The 24,914-nt window shown below is 35.3% G+C and overlaps 2 protein-coding genes across 2 annotated transcripts; one reads left to right on the plus strand and one right to left on the minus strand.

Moving 5' to 3' along the window:
• Window positions 1-578: 578 nt before the first annotated feature.
• Window positions 579-10,663, plus strand: LOC23687983 (bifunctional endo-1,4-beta-xylanase XylA). Its single transcript, XM_011495130.2, has 3 exons — window positions 579-690; window positions 10,135-10,185; window positions 10,259-10,663. Exons 1-3 carry the CDS (start codon window positions 679-681, stop codon window positions 10,529-10,531), a joined length of 336 nt encoding a protein of 111 aa, XP_011493432.1. The 5' UTR covers window positions 579-678; the 3' UTR covers window positions 10,532-10,663.
• Window positions 10,664-11,081: 418 nt separating this feature from the next.
• LOC110676328 (G-box-binding factor-like) lies at window positions 11,082-23,505 on the minus strand. Its single transcript, XM_021843798.1, has 2 exons — window positions 23,357-23,505; window positions 11,082-11,455 (listed from the first exon to the last, which is right to left on the minus strand). The coding sequence occupies exons 1-2, from the start codon at window positions 23,369-23,371 to the stop codon at window positions 11,138-11,140; spliced, it is 333 nt and encodes a 110-aa protein (XP_021699490.1). The 5' UTR covers window positions 23,372-23,505; the 3' UTR covers window positions 11,082-11,137.
• Between the last annotated feature and the right edge of the window lie 1,409 nt (window positions 23,506-24,914).

A 24,914-nucleotide genomic window follows, 5' to 3' on the forward strand; every position in this document is an offset into this window, starting at 1 on the left:
GCCGCCGCATGGGAGCAGCTGATATATTCGGAATCTATCTATTACTGAACTAATAAAATAAATAAAATATTATCGCAAATTACATTTCATTAATATTGAAGATGACAGACGACTAGGAACTAGCAACGATATGCTCGGCAACAGCAAGCAGCTCGAGTCGGTTTCCCAAATGACAGGCACGTAGGCCCATCTAGCCAATAATGAGGATCTTTGCATTGATTGAGCATTTGTCAGGCGAGTTAGAATTTATTCTAAGAACACCACCCTCGCTGTCTGAGCGGCTCATATTTATTTTTAAGCTGCCATTTCCGTCCCTTTCCAGCACGATCTTTTTACTAGGAGTCTAAGTCCACGTACACGCGTTAGTTATTAGCTTAGTAACTCCTCCTGCACGGCAGGTAACCTATTGCCTGGTCTTCACCTAGCGTTGGCTAAAATATCACCATCATTGCGGATGGAAAAGCCATCAATGCGAACGTCGACAAATGCTACTAAATCGACGGTGCCATCCACTGAGATGCAAGTGCAATGTGAGGGCGAAATGCAGAGATACAATCACTATATAAAGCCTACCAATTAGCTTAATTTTCATCCAGTATCAAATTGCAATCCCGACAGCTAACTAGTAGCTCAAACTACACGTGATTTCAACGCCAGGATTCAAACCGAACCGCCAAGATGTTCAAGCTGGTAAAGTGTGATTGAACGGAACTGGAGTGATTTTAACGATAAGCAAGTGACGAACCTCCGAAATGGAGACTAGTGACAGAGTGTTTTGAAGCGGTTTAAAATCATGCGTCATTTGATATGAAACGAACAGTGTGCTTGAACATGATAAAAAACATCATATGCTAAAAATATTGATAGGGCTGGAAGTGATATTAAAGAGATAAAGTTCCAAATACAGTGTGATAACAATTGGATGGATAATTGATGGCATGAACTTGTACTATTCGGAAAATTCTACGATAACAGCTTAAACTAAGAAAGTTATGGAATACTTAAGAGTCATGGAAATTTATTTGATTACAAAGTAAATAGGAACCAACTCGGGGGCCTTCCTTAGCCGAGTGGTTAGAGTCCGCGGCTACAAAGCAAATCCATGCTGAAGATGTCTGGGTTCGATTCCCGGTCGGTCCAGGATCTTTTCGTAATGGAAATTTCCTTGACTTCCTTGGGCATAGAGCATAGGTTCCCAAACTTTTCGAGTGCGCGACCCACCTAGCTGTCTGGCATATTCTTCGCGACCCACCAGGTGAAAAAAGTTGATAAATTAATTTTTCCACTAAAATTTTTGAAGTCTATCGTTACTTTTTTGAAAATGGCATGCACCGCGAACGTTTAAATTACAAAGTCTACGATGTTGCTTACATTTCAATGTGACTAATTCTCGTTCGATTGACAACAACAACAACAATCACATCGAAATATTATATTCCACCATAATACATATTTGATGGAAATATAAACTTTTCATAAAATTTTACGAACCAAGGAAAACAATTTTTCTCAGCTAAAAAGTTATTTATTTTTTGATATTTAAGATAATTATTTTTTTCTGAGCTGAAAATTTCAACAGTAAGAGTACTGTTTATCAATTAAACTCACTGAACTCCCAATATTTGTGATAGAATTATTTGAACAAAGATTTCAAATTTCATTTTTGCTAAATTTATTGTACACAGCAAAAAGTTGTGACTATTAAGTAGCACGCAATTCGGAAATCAACGGAAAATTGTGGCAGGCATTTGAAAATTACAAGCGTTAGCCAACAGCTGAAGCAAATCAGACCATCTGTCAACCAATCATGACCCTTGCAATAAAAAAATCAGTTCAGTGCGCTAGAAATTTATTGTTGACTGCTCTTTCAAATTCACGATGAAACCGCCAACCATCGAGCGATTCTGTGACACATTCATTTAAGCTGTTCCACTTTCATTTTTCATTTACTGAGATGGTGAAACAGCCGAGAGAGCTGGAGCGTGTAGCTATCACTAAAGGGTCGCGAGTTCGATTCTTGGATACATTTTTGTATTTTCTCTTTTAATTTTGAAGCTATCATCAACTTATTTTCAAACCAGCAGCAATGTAGTTTTAGGATCGCACATAATGATGAATATATTTTGATACATTCAATCCGTCATAGTTTTAGACGTTTCGTTCGCACTATGTTTGTTTCCAAAATTTGCCACAAAAATGTAGTATGTAGGGAAAGTGTACCAGTTATGGCCATAGTGGTTCGCTATTTGGCCATATGCACAATTTCGAAAACTTTCACATTTTTTACCTCTTCGAATGTTTCAACATCAAGTTAAATAGTATATCTAACTGCTGAAATACACAAAACCTATTGAAATGTAGAATTATTCAAATTAACACGTATGGCGAAATAGGGAACCACTATGGCCATAACTGGTACACCTACCCTAAATCTATAAATTTATCCAAACTCCTTGTACAGTTACGTTAATGTGAAAAAAATCACCATATTTATACAAAACTTTTTTTATACGAGAAAAAAGTTTTGTTTGAAACAAAATGTTTTTAAAGCTTCAATTTTCTAACATCTTTCCAAAAAAATAAATGCCATATCAAGTGTTTTGATCATCAGTAGTTATGACTGTTAGGCTCTAGAAGAAATGCTGAAATGAATAAATGGGAACAATTTCAAACCATTTGCTTCAAATCGAGGAGACATATGAAAATGTAGGAAAAAATCTAAGTCGATCAACACAAAATGAGATATTTTTTCGCGACCCACCAGAGACCAGCTCACGACCCCCCTGGGGGTCGCGACCCACAGTTTGGGAAACTATGGCATAGAGTATCATCGTACCCGCCACACGATATATGAATGTGAAAATGGCAGCTTTGGCAAAGAAAGCTTTCAGTTGAAAACTGTGGAATTGCTCATAAGAACACTAAGCTGAGAAGCAGGCTCTGTCCCAGGGAATAAGCTTCTTATTGCTTAATTTTACCTAAACTATATATATTTTTTGAAAGAGTTGGGAACCAAAAAAAATGTATGAAAAATATCAATTTTGTTTCATGCGAACCAAAAAAAAAAAAAAAAATTCATGATCCATAAAATTTTAATGGCTGGAAATAGTTAAATATTCAAAATGCGGAATTTCTGCCATGATTTTTATAATTTGGACCATTGAGTGCAGTTTATCGCGCAATTCATTTTCATAAGCCTACAATGCGATTTTGAAATAACTAGAAACTTTTTTTTTTTCTAGGTTCAAGAGATTTTTCTATGATTTTTTCTAGAACTCCTAAGAATTGAGGATTTTTAAAATTTAGATTTTAGAGCATTAAACAAAACCTTAAGGTTCAATTTTCACAATGGGTCTGCATCTCACCTCCATATTAATGTATTTTTCGGTATTTACTGTAGGAATTTATTCAGCTATACTATTCAAGCCTTCTAGGAATTATTAAGTAATTTTCAGCTCAAGAAATTCATTTACGGAATTACATTTTTTGTCACCCTCTTCTTCAGGAAATTTTTAGAGAATATGACAGGAAATTCTTAGGTCCTGATTTATTTTTCGTATTTCAAAGTTTGTCCGGATATTTCTGTTTCCTGGACAACAAAAATGTTTTGCTCTCAGATAACAATGCGGAACATTTGTTTGTCTTAAAGGATGATTCAAATGCGCTTTTTTCAATACTTTATACATGCACTGTCACACTTTCGTAGACCCCGCTCCCCCCAATGATGGACGCCATTTTTGAATGACCCCCTAAGGTGAAGATGAATCGAAGTTAAGTCTCAATTTTTCAAGAGCACAAATTTGAAGAACTGAACATCCGTTGGGTGGAGGACAATCGATCAAATTTTAAGCTTAAACGGATGCTCGGTTCTTCAGAATTGTGCTCTTGAACATTTAAGGTTTGGCTTCGCTTCAAGTTCCCTTTAACAACCGAAATACCGTTATTTACTTAGTTTAGAGTTGCTCGGTCCATTGCCGTTTTCACAAATATTATAGCACGTGTAGTTTTTATGATATTGGCTTTTGGTAATGCATTAACGATTTCATATAACTTGCATGCAAGTTTGCCAGCTTGTATGGCGATTTATTTGCTTAAACTACCACAGAATTCAAAATTTATGGTTCAAAGAATACTTCCCTGTAAACACAAACCCGTATACGATAGTGTATAAGAGTACAAAAGTGAAGGCTAAGACTGCATGCAAAATGTTCGCATGTCGTCTCCACCTTTGTACTCTTATATACTATAATCTTGTGTTTTCTGGGTAATCAAAAAAGTTCAATAATCTAAATAGTGACGTGCTGGAACATTTCTGAGAACGCCATTAGATTCAGCAGCCAAATTTGCAGGAGACACATCATTTTATTGTAGAGACATGATGACTTATTATTTTTGTTACGCTGTGTAAGTTGTAAATTGACGTGATGTCCTGATTTTTAATTTCCAGGACCTGGTAACTCTAGCTTTGGCTTGAAACTCTAGGGCTTTTCTAAAGAATCTTTATGAAAGTATTCTAAAAAGATGCTATCTGAACGATTAAGGGAATATTATTGGAGAAATACCTTTTAAAATCTTTTGAAAACATCTTGCAGAAAGATGTGAAAGAATCACTAAAAATAATTACTCCAGAAATCACTTGAACTGTTTGAGTTATTTAAGAATAAGGTACTAACATTATGTGTGAAAGATCTTGGAAATATCTTCGCTCTGAAAGATCTTGAAAACATCTTCTAAAAGTTTCTTTTTAATTCTCAAGAATTTGTTCACAATTCCTGGAGTAATCCTTTGTTAGTTCATTTAGGATTTTCCATAAGAAATTCTGGAAGATCTGTAGTAAGTACTTAAAGACCTAGTGAAAATGTCTTGAAGGAACCCTGCGAGAGAACAGAGGGAAATTTTTAGTGTAACTCTATGGAAGTTTTTTAAACATTTGAAAAAAAAAATCGTGAAAGTTTTGTGGAGAATAAAATGCTGCTTTTTCAACCATTTTTTAAGTATTTTCTCCATTTAAGTTCGGAATCGTCTGGATGTCTAGTTTTTTTGGACTATTGTTAATTTTGCAAATGACCAAAAATTGTTTTTTTTTCTATGGTTTCGACTGAAAATGACATGTGATAGGGTGATTTACGGACTTCGGCACCATTCGACTATTATCGGCAACCAAATTTCAAATACACGGTGTTTTTCTTTCAAAACTCACCAATGAAAACAATCAGATAATTCTTTGTTTTGTCAGCTTCCCGCTGACAAGATTTTCGAAAAAGAAACATTGCACTGTGGTTCGATTTAGAACAAATGTCGGCCAAAACCTCAAACTGCCTTTAAAATGGCTTGAATTACATATTTTATGCCATATTCAAGCATTATGGATTTTTTCAGATGTTTCTTGTTTTGGATTCATAATTAGAACACACAGGTTTGGACAATATATCATGATTGTCATGTCCATTAGAGTGATGCAAATTTTGAAATTTTAGCTCCCCTATGCTTAAACGATTTTATTTATGGTAAAAAGCATCCTCCCAAAGTTTGAAGTGATTCGGAAGAAATTTGACTGTGCACACACCATTTGAAGTTTATATGGAGATTACTATGGAAAACTCCAATCTTTTGTGTTCAGCCCTCTATCTCTTCGTCATTATATTTTATGGAAAAGTGAACAAACTCTTCTAATGGGACATCCTCCCAGCTACATTTTTGCCGAAGACCACTTTTCGATTGGACGTCAGGGTAAATTGTTATTCATCATCATAAAGTTGGTTTATATGTAGCATGCTTCACCAACTGTTCTGCAGGCAACAGTGGGGCTCCTGGTGGGGAGAATAGATCAAAGTAATCCAGGCTACTATGTTCTACAGCAAAAAAGCAGTGTTGCTCTGAAAGTAGTTAAATGATCATCTCAGCATGGTTTAGACTTTGGAATCAATAATAACAAATAATCCTTACGTCCTATCAAAATGTGGTCTTCAGCAAAGTTGTAGCTGGGAAGATTTCACATGAGGTGAGTGTGTTCACTTTTCCATAGATTATTATGACGAGCAGTTAGAGGACTGAAAACAAAAGGTTTGCCTTTTTTATAGTAATTTCCATATAAACTTCAAATAGCGTGTGCACAACCAAATTTCTTCCGAATCACTTCAAATTTTGGGAGGATCATTTTCATCATAATTGACATCGTTTAAACATAGGGGAGCAAAAACTTCAAAATTTGCATCAGTCTAATGTCCATAGCATTAGTCTGTTCTCATATTTGTTTTTTTTTTTCAGTAAAATTATGTCCACGAACGGAATGCTTTTTCCAATTTGTTTCGTTTTATCTGGAGACTGCATTTCAAAGGAGGTAGTTTTGTTCGAACATCTTAATAAGCCGAGATGATTTATGTTGTATTTTTGAGTGAATTTGTTTAGTAACAGTTCAAATTTTACCTCAAAGTACTTTGAATTGAACCTTGAAAGCATTTATAACATGATGTTATCTTATCACTCGCTGCCAACTGTCCAATTTGAAACAATTACTAAATTATATATTTACGCAACCCGCAAGATAAATGTAGGGGAGCGTCCATAATTAACGAAACACTGTTAGAAGAAGTGTCTTAGGAAGTATAATGATTCATACAAATATTTCGAAAATGTGATATTGAAGGCGTGATATACTGAAATATGGTTAACTGCTCAAGTTTACGTGATGTAAATAATTATCATTTACATGTTCAAATTGAACAAATCACTCCACATCCCGAGCAGAAGAAAATTGCTGCAGAAAACCAAACTAAGGTATACCATACCAGATATTTTTCAGTACCGTTAAGCTACCATTCACCGTGCATTTAAAAAAATCTGCGCTTCAAAAAATTATATATTTTTTCTAAATCATTAGAAGCGAACTAGAATACCACTACAAAGCGTGCAATTATACCATAATTCAGGGAAATATCTAAAATCAGTGAAGCATAATAAAAAAATATTCAAAAATTATGTTTACAAATATCATGTTAAGGTCGCCTCGTACCGTTCTATGTCACCACTCACCGTGCACGCTGGTGCACCATTTATCGTGTGTATAGTTTTAGTCATGATTTAATTTTGTATCTCGAAGAAACGTTGTTGATGTAGCAAATATGTTGCTAGTAGTGTGCGCACTCATTTTTAAGGGTATTCAAATCTTATTTTACAATAAAAGCCATAGAAAGTTGGAAAAATGGCTAAATCATTATTTTTCATCAAAATCGTTATAGGAGGTTTACTGTATTACCCAAACCATTTCATATTCACTCAAAAACTAATTATGAAGTAGTTAAATCACGACATAACAATAAATCCAATATTAATCAATAATTTCAAGCCTTTTGTACCAATGCACGGTAATAGGAACCATAAACATTAAAAAGGGTCCATTCACCGTGCATTTGTGTTTCGACTGAAACATAATAAAAATATCTTATTTTCATAAAATCTCATGGTTCATACGATGAAATACATCTTACTAGAAGTATCTACAGTGAAAACTTGTTGAAATTATGAAAAATTTGATACTCTAACGTTAAAATAAAAAATGTTAATTTTTGGCGTTTCTACTAAGAGTGTTAAAAAATCCCATTATTAAACAGAATTCACATGATTTCGACTACATAAACTAGGTTTTTCAAAATGTTTTGTGATAAAGACTACTTCATTTCATCAGTTTTATCTTATTTTGCTGACAAAACAATAATTTGTGAAAATTGTATGAATATTCTGTAGGAATTTGTATATGTGCACGGTGAAAGGAGGCCGCACGGTGGTGACTTAACGGCACTTACCATCTGATAAAGGTATGAAAGATCTCTGTATTAGAGGTAAAAGACCTCAAATATTATTTCATGCATATTCTTCAAACACAAAACTGATAACTGAGTCAGGTATTGCAATACCTAAGAAAATGCGTCGAATTCAATCCTCAAATTTTTAAGAGCACAAATCTAGAAACCCAGATAGTGGTTTGTGCTGAATACTTAATTGATTGGACACACTTTGGTGGGGTCCAATCGATTAAGTTTTTAGCTTGAACGGCTGTCTGGCTCTCTAGATTTGTGCTCTTGAAAATTTGAGGTTTGGCTGCGATGCATCTTCAACTTAATAATACGTGATGAAATTATAAGGTGGATAGGCGTCGCAAGGAAGCGACAAGATTGAAGTTTTATAAGGTTTATTTTTATAAATTTGCCTGTGTTTATATTTTGCCTGTGTTGGTAGCAGAGCTCAAAGCTTTGAGCCAACCTCTCTCCAGTAGAGAAGCTAGGTAAAATACAGGACGCTTCAATGCTTACTGACTCTAGAATGGCTCGCTCAATTTTTTAAACCCATAAAAAATCTTCAATCTCCAATGTAATAAATTGTACCTTACTTGGAAGCTCTTGTTTTAAGCTATAGAATGAACATATTCTAATCGCGGGCTACTAATGTCTTAGGGAACATTTTTTAATCAATACAGTCGACTCTCCACATCTCGATGTTCTACATCTCGATATCTCTCCTTATGTCGATGATTTCTTCGGTCCCTTCATTCTGAATATAAATTTTCTCCATATCTCGATATCCTCCTTATCTCGATGTGGTTTTGTTGATTCCCAATTTTCTCTCTGTATGTCCACGGTATACACAACAAGGTAGGCTATTCCCACGTGTAAACAACGATTTTCCATCAAAACATGTGTCATTCCTATCGCCAAGCATAAGGCCTTGAGGATAGTAAAGGAGAGCAGGCCTTGCTTTCTTTTGCACTCGTTCGAGTTTGCTATAGGAATGACGTCACTGCCAAATGTCATTTTTCAGAGTATAATACCTTACTTCTTTTTACCGTGCGTATGTCGATAAGCACTTTATCAAAGCATACTAGACCAGATTTTCGTGATTGAGAAAAATCGAGGAGCTCGAAATGACGTCTGCTTGTTCATTGTTATTCCTTTTTTCCTAACAACGGATCGGTTTTTAATCTAGTATTCACTACAAATATGTTCTATTTCTCGATCTCTCCTTACCGCGATGGTCCCTTCGATATCGCCTTCGAACCAATGAGGTTGCCAGTGGTGTCTTCAATTCAAATAAACCCACCTTATAATGCGACTGATTTGGAGCTACCGAACAGATTCGCCTGCAGTTCTTATGGGAAAGCTGCCCAAGAGAATGAGGCTGCCGACAATAGTCACACTGACATGAGATATTTGTTCGAAGCATTGTAGAAACGTTTCCAAAAAGCTTTCGACAAGTATGTTGGTGTGAATCGATAAAGGATTGAACAACGCATGTTAACAGACAAACACGTAATTTGATTGCTGATGTCCGAGAAAATTGCAAAAGATGCGCATCATCTGCTTAGACGGCCGAGAATACGTAAATTCCCCTAACTAAATTTCAACTTAATATATTTGAAAAATCACAAGAAAACGCTTCAAAAACTCTTTAAATTTTTCTTGCTCCAATTTCTAGATACATTACCCATATCCCGAGGGGGATGCAACTATGATGCATACCATATTTTGGTTACATACTATAATAAGGTATTGTTCAGCAGTTAATACCTTAATTATATTATTAATAAAAAGTTTAAAACAATTAAAAATACTTCATTGAGGTATTCGACAGCTATTGAAGACTGCTTGAGATATTGAACTACTATTAAAAAATATTACTTTGTATGAAGATCTATTATGAATTATTTATATATTACAATACCTGATCTAATTATCAGTTTGGTGTTTGTATAAATACATAAGATATTATTTGAAGTATTTTACCTCTTATGCTGGGATCTTTCATATTTCATTCAGGTTGTAAGTATGGGTTAGTATATGGTTATTTGGTTTGGAATACCTTAGTTTGGTATTCAGTAGCAATTTTCTTCTACTCGAGATATAATGTATTAGTTGCATATCGTATAGAACTGATGGAGATTATTTATTTCTTTCTTATCAGATCTCTCAGATTTCTCATCATTTTTATGTTTGACTATGATATCTTGCCATTTCATCTTACCCTAGCCGTTTCAACTTGTCCCGGTGTACCCGGTGTGTAGTTTTAATATCTTGTCCCATGTAGAACGCTGTTAACATCCACTTATTCTTGCCAAACGATAATTGATTCTCTTATTTGCAGATACTCATCTCTGCCCTGATTGCGGCTGCCTTCTGTATGCCCGCTGACAAGGTACTAATTACAAATTCTAACAACCGTACGATAAACTAATGCACGCCAACATTTTTCTTGTACAACGCTTTAGGAAAAGTCTGAACAATTGACTCCATCGGAGACTTCGTGGAACTCTGCCTGGGCCAACCCGGCCAACCCGAACGCTGCGGCTTGGGGTGGAAACACCTGGAACCGATGGAACAACCCCAATGCCGATCCCCGGTGGAACCGATGGGGAGCTGAGCCTTGGAACCGCCAGTGGGGAGGAGCCAACACTGCCGGATGGAACCAGTGGAACCGTGCCGGAGCTTGGCCAGGTGCTGCTGCTGCCCCTATTGCTGCTCGCGGCTGGAACCCATGGTAAACTCGGAGATCAGAGCAAAGATGTCGATACGCCCCTTTTTGATTTCGATAAAAGGCAATAATTTTTGTACAGTGTGTATAATTTGATTTTTTTTACAAATAAATTGCATTTCACCATTGCGGCCTACCCCTATTTTCTGTTTTTACTTTTAATCCAGAAGATCAGTTCACAAGCGAGTAGTGTATGGTCCGTTAATTGTGCCATTTGCTCATGTGAGAGCGAGCGATTGGACCGGAAGCACCAAGATATTGTATAGATACTTTGGGAATCACACTCATTTGGCACGCAATGCATTAATCGGTGAGACGTATATATCATAATACATTGTATCATTTACTATAGGTGAATTCCAGTTGCTCTGCTTTTCCCACTAACTCAATATCCTTTCCCTGACTACTGTGGAGATACAGAGGTATATTCGGTTCCTAGTAACAATCATGGAGTGCAATTTCGAAGCGGTTATTTGTGCGCATGCCATCATGCTCAACCCAGAAGATCGGTCCTCAAACGTAATTTAGGAAAAAGAGATGACATCAACTCACTTCCCCCGCAGTTTTTAAGTATGTACTTTTTTATTAATCAAACATTCAACTGTCAACAGAGTGCTTAATGGTGCTTCTTCTGTCCATGCTGGAATCCACCATGCTGCTGTCCGTGACTGGCACCGAAGCCATGGCCTTGCTGTTGATGACCGTGCTGCACTTGAGGCTGATGGTGGCCCTGTGGCTGGTGGTGAGGCTGCTGCTTATGGCCTTGCTGCTGCTGGTGATGTCCCTGTGGTTGATGATGCACTTGAGTCTGATGGTGAGGCTGCGGTTGGTGGTGTGATTGGGTTTGGTGATGGGGCTGAGGCTGATGCTGCTTCGACTGAGAGGGTTTGTTGGCAGCAACGGCTACGATCAGGACCGAGAGCACCAGGGCGATCTGGAATAATGATTTTGGGAAAATTATCGATTAGCTTGGTATGCTCTATAAAATTTAATATCATAAAATATGAATTGACACGTTTACAGCATCACTTACAAATCTTAATTTATCGTGGCGTAGATGAGTTTAACATTTGAATTTCTCCGTTTTCTAATATACAAGCCTAACACAAATTGACTCAATTAGAAAAAAAAAACCTGCGCTTTAGTAATTCCATTAACCAACGTGATAGGGGACGGACCTGGTGTAGTGGTTAGAACACTCGCCTCTCACGCCGAGGACCTGGGATCGAATCCCATCCCCGACATAGTCACTTATGACCAGAGGCGCGTCCACGTGCTCATCCATGAGTAGGACAAACGTTGACAAATATATTGTGCACAGTGAAGCGAAGAAAAGTGTTAACCCTATGGAATCCTAGGCTGGAAATTGAAAGTTGCTATATTGAGAGGCTTAAACGCAAAGAATGCCAGTCGTTATCACAAGACTAAGAAATACTTTAAAGGGCTGGTAGCGACTGAGGACCTTAAAAATAGGAAATCAGAGACTGCTTGCCTAAAAAAAGAAACCTAAAAGGAATCAAAAAGAGGCCGGGAAAACGCCAAACCAAGAAAACAAAATATGAGCCAGGAGATAAGAGTTTGATTCTCCATCAGAGCAGATATTTTTCCTAAGATCTAAGACTTTTTTAGAACTCCTCGTGACATTACGACAAGTTTGTGTATGTTTTTTTTTCTAGATTTTATCTAGAAATTTCATTTGAAACTATTTTAGGTATGTGCAGATATTACTCTGAACATTTCTAAAGGAATACATTTAGTAATTATTTCTCAAGTATTTTCTCCACGAAGATTCTTAATGAATTTCTTAGAGAATTTAGTTAAGGATACCTCAAGAGTACAAGCTAAGATTTTCCAAAGAGTACCACAGAAATGGAATTTCTCCTAAGACAAATTCAGAAATCACTGGTATTATTCCAAAAATTCTTTAAGATAGTCTTAACTCCTTCAAGATTTTATCCAGTTATTCGTCCATTGATTTCCCTGGGACATCTTCCAAGATTCCTGGATAAAATCTTCTAAAATTTAATCAATAACTTCCCCAGAAACTTTTAGGGATTTCCTTTGATCTCTACTAAAAATTTCTCTGAAGGTTCAGCAATTGCTCCAGAGATTCTCTCTAACATAACTCTCTAAATCTTCTACAGAAATTCCTCCTCTAATTCTATGTGATTTTATAAAGTAAGTTTTGAAAGTTTTTTTTTTTCATTAATTCTCCCAGCAATGCCTACAGGGAAATGCCATGCCAAAGGTGTTTTCTTAAGAAAGTAAAGTATTCTCTGATGAAACATGTGCAAGTTTTAATGTCATCCTTGATTAACAAGGATCTCTGTAAGAGCTCCTGGACTTTCGAAGAAGTTTCAGGAGATTTCATAGATAAAATCCATTAATTTTTCATAGATAAATCATTCAAATCTTGGGACGCAGGATTTTCTAGAAGAATTTTTCGAAAAACACTGGACAGAAAAAAAAATGTGCAGAATTGATCAAAGAAAGTATTGGAAAAAAAATCCGTAGTATCAACTGGTGCAAAAATTTAAATAAACTTTTGAAGATAGCATGGGATTTTTTTGAGAAACTTTTGAAGAAATGTTTGGAAAAACTGCATTGATGGATGAAATGCTGGAGAAATTCTTAGAAAAAAAAAATAGATTTGTTCGAAGAACTCCTCAAGAAATTTTGGATTTCTGGGAGAAACCTGGATGAATTTTTAAACGAATCCACATGATCAGGCGGAGGTATTCTTGCAGGGTTTCTTAAAATAAAACCCTGATGCTATTGAAAAAAAAAACTCTGGAGCAAACCTTTGTGGGCTTCCTCAGGAGAAATTTCGTAGAAATCTTGGGAAGACCTAAGTAGAGTAAAAACTGAAGAATTCGCTTGAAAGATTAGTAAAAAATATCTAGAGAAAATTCTAGGATAGTTTTGGGATAAAAATCATAATAATTTCTGATGAAATTACCGGAGGTAGTAACTTTGGAGTTCACATGGATTTCCTGGGGCAAATTCTGGAGAAATTTTTCTAAGCATCTTTTGAAAAACCGGCTCTAGGAGACCCTGAAAGTATTCTAAATAAAATCATCATGACAATTGATGAAACTTCTCTTTGGGAAATCTGAGACAAAATTCTTGAAGAGCCTGTTGAACCCGGTATGAAGGATATTCTATGTTTAAATCTATTTGTTCCTTATAATGCTTGCATTGAATCCTGCTGCAAAATTGTACACGCTCCAGAGACAGTCTCTGGAGCGTGTACAATTTTGCAGCAGGATTCAATGCAAGCATTATAAGGAACAAATAGATTTAAACATAGAATATCCTTCATACCGTTTTGATTCATATTACTAACACTTAAGGCCCCATTGGAGTTGAAATCATCAGAAGGTATATGAAATAAATCTATCTGTATGATTCCTCAACGTGATCGAGCGTTTAAACCACTTAACCTTCAAATGGTGGATGAGGATTTTGATTCCGTAACTTGAATAATTTAAAATGAATATACTTTACATTTTTTTTTATTCCGGACGCTTCCTCACTTTTGCCTCATATTCCGGACACTTCGATTCGAATTCCGGACAGCTCATGAAAATCATAAATAGAAAAGTCGAATCATCAATTTAAATCATCAAACCACTAAAGAGACGTCTAAGGTAGTTGGGCATTCTAAATTTGCATAGATATCTATGAAATTTGGTTATTTAAACGAGCCTCGAAAGTTAGAACTTTTGAGCGGCTAAAATTGAAACATTTCGTGTGAAATGTTTCCCTTACAATGTAGAGTGTCCGTAATATGAATCGAAACGGTATTTAAACTCTACCCAAAAAACATATTATAAAAATTCGACAAAAATAGAACAAACTGCTTAACTACACAACCAGTTGGGTTGTTAACAAAAAGATGAATAGAAAAAAAACTGTTCATTTGTGTAGTTTTTTTCTTTCCACTGCAGCGTCCTGGCTTATCGCAAAAGTTTTCAGGGGAAACAAAAGATTATTAAAAAATGTTTCAAAACAAAATCTTTCAGAAAATCTTCATAATTCGCTCTTAATATTTTCATGAAAAATGCCACAAAACAACAGTGGGAATGTGATCCAATCATTTCTAAAAAATTAACCAAAATTGCTTTAGCGATTCCTTTTTATCAGCAAATTAGGCTTGATGAAGATTCTTATAACAGTTCTTACAGTTAGTTTATCAAGATTTTCACCATAGATATTCTCAAAAGTTCTTAACACGAGCCAGAACTTTTTGAGGGTCATGCATAAACCATGTCACCCTTCACTATGCATGAGAAAACAACGGAGAGCCTTATCGTGTCTTCCGTTATACAGTCGTCCATTATCCATAAGAATTGAACAGATGATGAATAGTTTAATTTATTTTTCACGCTGTCTGATGACCTTTTTTTTTTGAATCGTGGGTAGGACAATTCTTTGACTGTCCTACCCAGTGGTTTTTGTGCGTAGTACATGTCCTACTTGTCCTACCCACTTCCCGCGCCACTGCTTATGACGTAAAAAGTTATAGTGACGACTTCCTTCGGAAGGGAAGTAAAGCCGTTGGTCCCGAGATGAACTAGCCTAGGGCTAAAAATCTCGTTAATAAAGTCAAACCAACCAACCAACCAACGTGATTGCATCAACGTAACATTAAGTAAATTGAACCTTCGTTCAATACTTACACACTCATGAATGTTTTGGAAACGCTAAAAATTGAAGCTTGCTCAAGAACAAATGAAGATCTAGAAAAAAATATTACTTTGTGATAATCTAAGTGTTTCTTCATAAACTCACGAACTCTTTAGAGTGCATGTCTTGAAATTTATTTAGGGAAACATTGGTCTTGGAAATACAATATCCAATATTTATTTGAAAACCAATTATATGAGTAGTGAGTCATATAAAGCACAAAATAGAGATACACCCTTCTTGTGGTATGGTTTTAAAATGTATACATTTGAAATTTTCGATTTTGATTTTATACAATATACGATATCGTGATGTATCTAGCTATTCAAATTTATAAGAAGGGGCCCAGATAGCCGTAGCGGTAAACGCGCAGTTATTCAGCAAGACCAAGCTGAGGGTCGTGGGTTCGAATCCCACCGGTCGAGGATCTTTTCGGGTTGGAAATGTTCTCGACTTCCCAGGGCATAAAGTATCATCGTACCTGCCACACGATATACGCATACAAAAATGGTCATTGGCATAGTAAGCTCTCAGTTAATAACTGTGGAAGTGCTCATAAGAACACTAATCTGAGAAGCAGGCTTTGTCCCAGTTGGGACGTAATGCTAGAAAGAAGAAGAAGAAGAAGAGTGCATCACAGCTTATCTCTTGAAGCTACCCCGAAAGGAAAAAAGACGTTCGTAGTATCATGTTATACGTCTCCAAACTAGTTAGCTTCTTCTTCTTCTTGGCATTGACGTCCTCACTGGGACAGAGCCTGCTTCTCAGCTTAGTGTTCTTATGAGCACTTCCACAGTTATTAACTGAGAGCTTTCTATGCCAAAGTTGCCATTTTCGCATTCGTATATCGTGTGGCAGGTACGATGATACTCTATGCCCAGGGAAGTCCAGAAAATTTCCTTTACGAAAAGATCCTGGACCGACCGGGAATCGAACCCAGACACCTTCAGCATGGCTTTGCTTTGTAGCCGCGGACTCTAACCACTCGGCTAAGGAAGGCCCCCAGCTATATTATGTAAATTCGGCAAAATGAATAAGTATTCATCACCATTCTGCACATTAAAATGATACACCCTTCTTTACGTCAAATTAAAAAAAAAATACAAATACTTTTTTAATCTTGCACAATAAAGTGATGCACCCTACTTCCAGTTTTATCCTAGTTACCATATGGCAAGAAATAATTTGGCATTATGATCATTTGATCAATGATTATTTTGCATAACATGAAGTACATCCTTTTTGAAAAGAAGAAGTAATGAGGATGCTTAAATGGTCATAATGTCAAATGGCCACTCAGTATTTCATATAATTATACCAAACAGCTTTATAGCTATACTTTTGTACATTCAATGGGTATTTAGGGATGGGTATCATTATAATATGAAAAATAATCTTGAATACCGTAATTCGGGAGCAAATTGATCACTAGGGTAAGTTTGATCAGATCGGTATCAATTAGTATTTCCTTTCAAGTATGTTTAAAGTTCCGTTTGCATCACAGAAATTACATGTTTTCTAGTTTATAGATGTCTAATGGTTATATTGTACTATTTCACTTGTATTAAGGTCAGTTTTACCAAGAAATACTCACAGTTTTTGAAGGTGTAAGCAATACTGTTGGAAGTATTGGTACTAAGCAATCCGGCGATGGTGCTAAGTCAACATGTAAACCTTGAATGATTTAAATGTTGTATTTGCTTAAGTGTGAACTAATGTACCCATTTTTGAAATCATATAACATTACAAGCATAGGTTTTTGCTCATAAAACATTTTATTTTCGAATAAAAAGCTTATTTTAAAGGATATTGTCTACATTTAGGCATAATATGCAAATTTACAAACTTTAATTTTGCAATAAAATGATGGAACACGCGAGCTAAAAAAATTTAGATTCATGAGACCGAAATTTAGTAGACAGGACTTTTTTTCATTCTAAATCCTGCTCTGTTATATGATGGTCGACTTAAAATCATCATCAGAATTATTCCAAAGAGTTCATCACATATTCTACCAGTGATCATCATCAAGTATTTTTTCTTGAATGCTTTCAAGAATGTATCTGTGGATTCAGACAGGAATTTCTCCATGAGTTCCTCTGCATTTCAAGAGAAAGAAGAATTTCTAGGTGCACGACGTTAGGCATTAATACGCGTACGGACGTTAGGCATAAGTACGATAGACATAAAAAAGGCATAATGGACAATAGGCATAATTTCCGAAATGAATTTTGAAATCATGGATGTAAAAAGTGAGCTGACTGTTTTATTCTTGTAAAAGGTTCAGAGATCACAACTGTTTCCTTCCCAAGTAACATTTTTAGTTTTTTTATTTACTACAAGCTGTTGTTACCACCATATCGTTAAAACTCATTTTAGAACTTATTAGTCTTAATAACCTTAATAAACCTTTGATAAAACTCCGTTAAGCCCGAAAAGGCCCACACTACAGGAGGTTGTTAAGACTATACCTTAAAACTGTTTCTATACTTCTTAGTTTTGTATCGTATGAATACATCTACCCTTGTAGTATGCTATAAAACATTCATAAGAGCTATTGTATAGACTTATTGAGCTCAACTAGCGGTATTCAATCTTTTAAGATATCCTAATACACGGAATAAAACCAATGTTAAGAGCTTACGATTGAACAAACATCAACCGATAAGTTGTTCATAAACCATAACCTTTTTTGATATTGAAACCGTCATGATGTCTGCCGACTCATAATAATCAATTAAAATAATCATTTCTTGCATGGCAGAAAATTTCCTTACGATCGCGTGAAATTCCTGCCAATAAAAATTTACTGGTGGAATGAAATAAAAATTTTCGATTTACAGCAACGCGCCACAGTTACGACATCATTATTGGCTATCTAATATTTTACTCCATGCCATTTTCAGAATGATTTCATGCTCATCTCGATCGTAAATTGAAATTTCCCACGCATATTGTAATTATCAATCCGAAACGGCGACAATAAAATGGATTCCATCCAGTTAAATCTTGCTGGTCTTGTCTGGGATAGTTTAAGATCAATTGGTACTTATTCTGAACAATATAATCATTCATAAACGCTTTTGATCTTAAGAACCCGTGCGCAAAACCCTCACTGGCTATACTATTCCTAAATCAGAATATTTGTTCTGCGCTAAGACAAATAGGTTTTTTAAGAGCTTTGACTTAAACTCAATGCACTCAGGAAAGCTAGTGCTGTCAAAAAGGTAAACAAATCGGAAGATTCAGTTTTGTGGTGCAATTCATTTTAATAAATTTGTGCCGTTATGCATCTGGATTGTTATAATGAAGCCCGCCGTGCTTGATCGGCTGTACTGATGCAGAAAACGGTAAGTGATAAGTGCCTGAAAAATGAAAGCTTTTTTCGTGTAGCTCAGCTGTTGTGTGCAGCATAGTTGTCCCACTAGAACGGGAAGTTCAGGCAAGCATGGGAAAAATATGCTTTATACGGTAGTCTGTTAATTCTTCGAGAGGAATATTTGTCGTTTCTATGTTTGCGTTCTGATTAATCCTCAATGCACTACATGATTATCATTGTCAACATAATGATATTGATAACCACACGCAGACTGCATTCCATTAACATGCATCAGACAGTTGAGTTTTAAGAAGGCTTTAACATGACTTAGTGTAGTCTTAGAAGTTCTACCCATGCCTTGACAAGACAAGCAAGATGAGGTTTTATGTTTAGGTTTTAATAGACACTACACAGCTCCTTCAAAATACAATTTATTATCAACAAATGTGGCAAGCAAATAAGTTTTAACGGTAGCTCTTGTAGATATCTACAAAGCATTTTAAAGTGGGTTTAACCGAAAAGAACGTTTGGCACTTTGCAATGCTTTGTTAAATCTGTTAGGAATGAATACATCTCTAATAAAACCTCCATAAATAACATCTAAGATCAAAAAGCACTGAAATTGTTACTTGGGTTTGAAATGCGGTTGATTTGCAGTCGTTCTGTAGTTGTGATTTTTTTGTTAATAATCCCTAAGTTTATTTATAGGTCAAAACTTGATTAAGTTATCAGCATGATAATGCTTTCAGTAGGGTGCGGATTATTTATCGAAAGTTCTCAAAATTGGTGAACTTTCAAGCGAAGTCTTCATAACTTTTTTATTTTTTCACCAATTTAGTAGCTCTTAGCATCATTCTCTTCAAAATTAAATTTATAAAAATATTGTAGAATATCTAATTTGTCTACAATCATTACTACTCCAAGGCACAAGTAGTTTTCACTAAATTTTCCCCCTTTTTACTAAAAAAAATCATATTTGTTTGGCTATACTCATCCTATTCCAGATCTTTTTAAATGTTTTTGAAGCTAATTCAATTGTTTTTAAACTTAAAAAATTGTTTTGACTTAGTTCTTTAACACAAACTACCCAAAAACATGAATTTTCAACGAAATATACTATATTTTTCAAATTTTTGTCAGTTAATCGTTAATACTTTAGCTGAAAATGTCAAAGACCTTTTTATAAATTTCAAAAGGGTCTAAAGAGCATTTTTTTATAAATTTCATAACATTTTTTTAACTTTTTGAAAATGTATGCATTTTTAAACACTCATGTATAACAAGATGCTGTATAAAATTAACAGTAAAAATGCAATTTCTGGTGAAAAAAAAAATCAATTATTCTTAAATGACTAAATCAAAAGAATTTTAATAACTAAATCAAAAGAATAATAATAACTAAATAAGCTTCAAAAGCATGTAAAAAGATCTGGAATCGGATGAGTATTCATGGTGTTATGGCCAAACAAATATGATTTTTTTAGTAAAAAGGGGAAAATTTAGAGAAAACTACTTTTAACTAGGACTAGTTTTGATTTAAGACAAAATTGATGTTCTACAAACTTTTCATAAATTTAATTTTGAAAAGAATGATGCTAAGAGCTACTAAATTGATTAGAAAATACAGTTAACTCTCACTTACTCGATATCGAGTTAGAGAACCATAGTAAAAGTTGATTTTCATGGCTAACTTGATGGTCCCTTGGATCGCATTTTCACTGGTTTTGTGTTACTGTAACTCGATACCTCCCTAACTCGATGGTCCCTTCAATATCGAGTTATGGAGAGTTGACTGTAACAAAGTTATGGAGACTACACTGAAAATCCACGTTCAAGTTGCTTGCGCTACCTATAAATCTTAATATTTTTCAGAAGAGCACACGAACTTTTGGTTTTGAGAACTTTCGAAAAATAAGCAAAGCAAGCTTTCGATTAATAACTGTAGAATTGCCCATTGAAAACTAAGCTACAATTTTTTGTTGGGGTGTAATGCCTAGAATAAGAAGGAGAATAAGAAAACCGTGGTACACGACATGTTACTTTTTTGAGTTTAATTGTACATGTATAACTGGCAATTTTCCGTCAGTGATTACCCCTTTTTCAAATTAAAGGCTGTTCTTTGCAAAATTATTGAAGTAAGTGCTGCTAATGTTTTACTCAGTTTTGTTTTACTTATATATAAATAAGCTGTTCTTCCAAGACATACTAATTCATTTTTTCATGTCATTATTTCTGTATATATGTTTATTATATATTTTGCATACTTTGAATCATAGGCTATTCCTTATACTTTTACGTAAATTTAATGACTGTAGGTAAAGGCTGAAAAATCAACTTCTTTCAACAATATGCTGTTCTCTGGATTTTTGCTATTCTAATAGTTATTGGAATTATAGATGTAAATAATTCCATCGATAATTTTCGGAACGACTAACTCTTGAATGGTTATGCGGAACACTTTGGAGTCAGATAAGTTGTCGAAGCTCTATGCAATCAAATTGGGAATATTATTTAAACGCTACGCTAAATACTGAATACTGTACTGTGTTTGATTTGAACTTGACTTCTGTATCTAAAGTATATACTAATTAATTTTATCATTTTTTTTTTTCGAGTTAAACTTATATTTGAAATGTGGTTCATAAAAATTGATTAACAGTCGTCATGAATGGTTTGTAGAGGAGACAAAGGAATTGTTCTCATTACAGTAGTTTCTCGATTTTATCACTGCTCGTTTTAATATCGTATCATTATATCACTATCGATTTTAGCACAGTTTTCTGTTCGATTTTATCACGCCACAATAATTGTATGAATTTCATACATTTTACAATTTTAAATAATCCTAAACAACCAACATTTTTGAATTTAACCCATCTCTCACGTTCTTTTCATTTCATTCGCTCTATTTCTTCAACATAAAGCTCAAATTTCGATTAAAATTATATGGCAGAACAAACATTCTCATTATATCTTCTTCTTCTTGGCATTACGTCCTCACTGGGACTGAGACTGCTTCTCAGCATATATTAACTGAGAGCTTTCTTTGCCAAACTTGCCATTTTCGCATTCGTATATCGTGTGGCAGGTACGATGATACTCTATGCCACGGAAAGTCAAGGAAATTACCATTACGAAAAGATCCTGGACCGACCGGGAATCGAACCCAGACACCTTCAGCATGGTTTTGCTTTGTAGTCGCGGACTCTAACCACTCGGCTTAGGAAGGCGCTCCATTCTCATTATACCAAGCTTCGGTATGTCACGCCAAAAAATTTTGGATCCGTGATATAATCGACAAATTACTGTATTTAAATTGGAATGCAGACTCAGAGGGGGAATGTAACGCCAATTATGTGAGAGAAATATACCAAAAAGGTCATACGCTCCCTAAACAAACATGTACTGGAAACACAAAACAGTAAATGGGTATTTACAAAAATGGATTGAACTGGATTTTAAAATGATAATAATGATCATGATGACAATCTTTTTCATATCTTGCGATAATGGGTTCATTCTCAAATTTCATAACGCTGAAATTAGTCATTTGTGACAAACTAACCAACCCATCGCCTCGTAACGCTTTTTGTATGAATTTTGCACTATTTTTTACGAGCTTTTACACCTTAAGGACACCCAACTACACCCATCAGCGTAATGGAATTTGTAAATGGGCCCAAACAATTTCCGATCTAAGGTAAGTTTCAATGGCATACACGCAAGTTGTTTTATTGCAAACGTTCATTAACCTAAAGTCTTTATGCCTAACGTCTATTGGGCTCAACATCCTTATGCCTAAACGGGTATACTCAGAATTTCTACACGAGGTGCTCTAGCAATATTTGCAGATTATCCGATGACTTCTCCGTTTGAAACATTTTCAAGGATTCATCTAGGGACTGTTCCAAAAAGTCAGCCATGTCCACGTGGTATATGAACGGTCACTACTTTTTACGGTTTTGATCAAATGGGGTTCCACACAGAAAAAAAAAACTTTGTCGCCTAGCTTATATCGTTTCTTAAATAAACCATTCGAACGTTGGCTTTGAAAATGCTGACATACATGTGCTAGAAATAGAATCTTGGCATAGATTCGCGAATTAAAGGTTGACTACAAATTTTTTTTTCATATTCCAGGTTAGAACTAATGATGAAGACGCAAATTCTTCGTGGAAAACATAGCGGTTGACTGGATGAAATTGCAGTTCAGGATATTACACCGAACATACAACAAGAATTCTAATTGAAAGTAGAACCACAATGACGATGAATTTTGCTTGCTATAGTATTCCAAACATTCACAAAAATAAAAAAATAACACTTGAAAAATATTACACTAATTATTTCACTTCGTGTTACTGAACTGTATTAATTGCAGATGGTTCTTATATTCACTTTTTATGAACATGTTTTTCAATATTAAATCTGCAAAAAAAAACATTTTAATCCGATTCTTGCTACACTTTTAATTTCCGGGAAGATTCCGCTATCTTGTAGTACCTCATACTAAGTCTTTTTATTTTAAAAGTTGAGTTCGTTGGCCCACTGAGGTCCATTCGCTTTATCGGATATTGAATTATCGACGAAACTTGTAACTATTTGTGATGCAATAATTCTTCAAGTGTTCCAACGTAATCATGAAGACAATATACGATTTGAATAACAGTCACATTTTATTGCACGATAATTCACCATTATTAACGGTGATTATAATATGTCACTTTTGTCATCTATCATAATCTGAATCTTATGATAATAAAAATTACACAATTCACACATCATATATATCTAAAAGAATTATTCGCAATTAAAAAAATAACATACCACAAACTTGGCCATTTTGAAGTAAAACTTGTTCGCGTGGAAACCGTTGTAAGCTCTGAACGCAATATACCTAACAGATCAACTAAGTGGAAGCCGAAGCGCGACACACTCTTTTATACAGGACCAAAATCAAAACCACGAAAAACGAAAAGAAGCGTTACCTTAATTGAAGACCGGAGACGACAGAGAAAAACACATACCTATCTCGGACATAACCCGTCTGGCAGTCAGCGCCTGGAGGAGGAAGACTCAAGAGGGCTAGTATGGTATGGTATGTAAGTATCAAGAGCAAACAGCATTATTATTGCCTCAATCTGCTCATTCTGTTTTCTGTTTTTACCATCAACCGCTAAAAGAACAACAACCACGATGACGTAGTAGTGTAGATATTCTTTTTTTGGCCATTCTCATTGCCTTCATATGTTGTAACGATTTGGCTGATGAAACCGCCCGATAAGACGAAATCCAGGCAGGGTCATTCGCAAACCGGGGAAGAGGTAACAATATAAAAAATTCGAAATACAGGTTCCACGGATTGAACCTTATAGAGATACACGGTCCAGAATGATATAATAGCAAAGGCAGTGCCAAAATATAGAACGAAGATTGATAAAAGAGATCGAGCGTTGGGGTTTAGATTGGTTGGAATTCACTATCATTTTGAATTTGAAACTAACGGAAATACAACCCATAAAATAAAGATAATTGCTGCAAAATTAAGTTTGAAATTAGTACTGTAAAATTATTAGAAACTATTTTAGTTTTAAACAACAATTTGTTTTTTGATTATTGTAAAGAGACCAATAAAAGTTGCTGTCAACGTATAAGCAGATAGTCTGATACAATTAATTTTCTGCTCACCGTCCATCGTTGCTCTTATCAGTTTTGTGAGCTTCCAAGAGAAACTATTTCCGTCCGTGGTTTTCAATAGCTTAACATATGATGCTTTGGGTCCTCATGTTGATGGCAGTTCTAGAAGAAAGCTTGTATAATTATGATTTGGTCTGTCGTCAAGCGGTCGTTGATGAAACCGTTGGTGATATATTGGCTTTTCTTGACAAAATTAAAAACTGTTATTTTATTTTGTCCAACGTTTCGGTCCGTTTGGGACCTTCCAATGGTGATCGATATTGGATCAGGTACTAAATTCCGGTGCGCAGCTTTAAGTTCGATTTCCCCACCGAAAAAGCATCCTAAACTGGCTGCGGTCGTGCGGGAAATATCGATCCACCAGACATTTACAGGTTCTACCGAACCACACTGGACGAAAGAACTGTAACAATTGAGTCCCTGAGGAAGGTCCCAAACGGACCGAAACGTTGGACAAAATAAAATAACAGTTTTTAATTTTGTCAAGACTGAAAAGCCAATATATCACCAACAACGAACTACAGTCGAACTACCAACGGTTGATGAAACCGTCTGGATAACTTTATACAAGCTCATTCGCGCCTTGTTGTTTTTTAGTTGATGGATGGCATGCTTACCCTTTCTCAATGTGGGAGCAGGTTGGTTTGCTTCATCCGTTGTGTTGAAGTAGTCTTTTCTTCTGCTATCG

Source organism: Aedes aegypti, chromosome 2, assembly GCF_002204515.2.
Source record: "Aedes aegypti strain LVP_AGWG chromosome 2, AaegL5.0 Primary Assembly, whole genome shotgun sequence".
Classification (NCBI taxonomy): Eukaryota; Metazoa; Arthropoda; class Insecta; order Diptera; family Culicidae; genus Aedes; species Aedes aegypti.

Bases quoted from the DNA above. Each gene is read 5' to 3' on its own strand.
- LOC23687983 (XM_011495130.2), top strand. The intron at 10,186-10,258 runs GTACTAATTACA...ACAACGCTTTAG, and splicing joins TCTGTATGCCCGCTGACAAG to GAAAAGTCTGAACAATTGAC.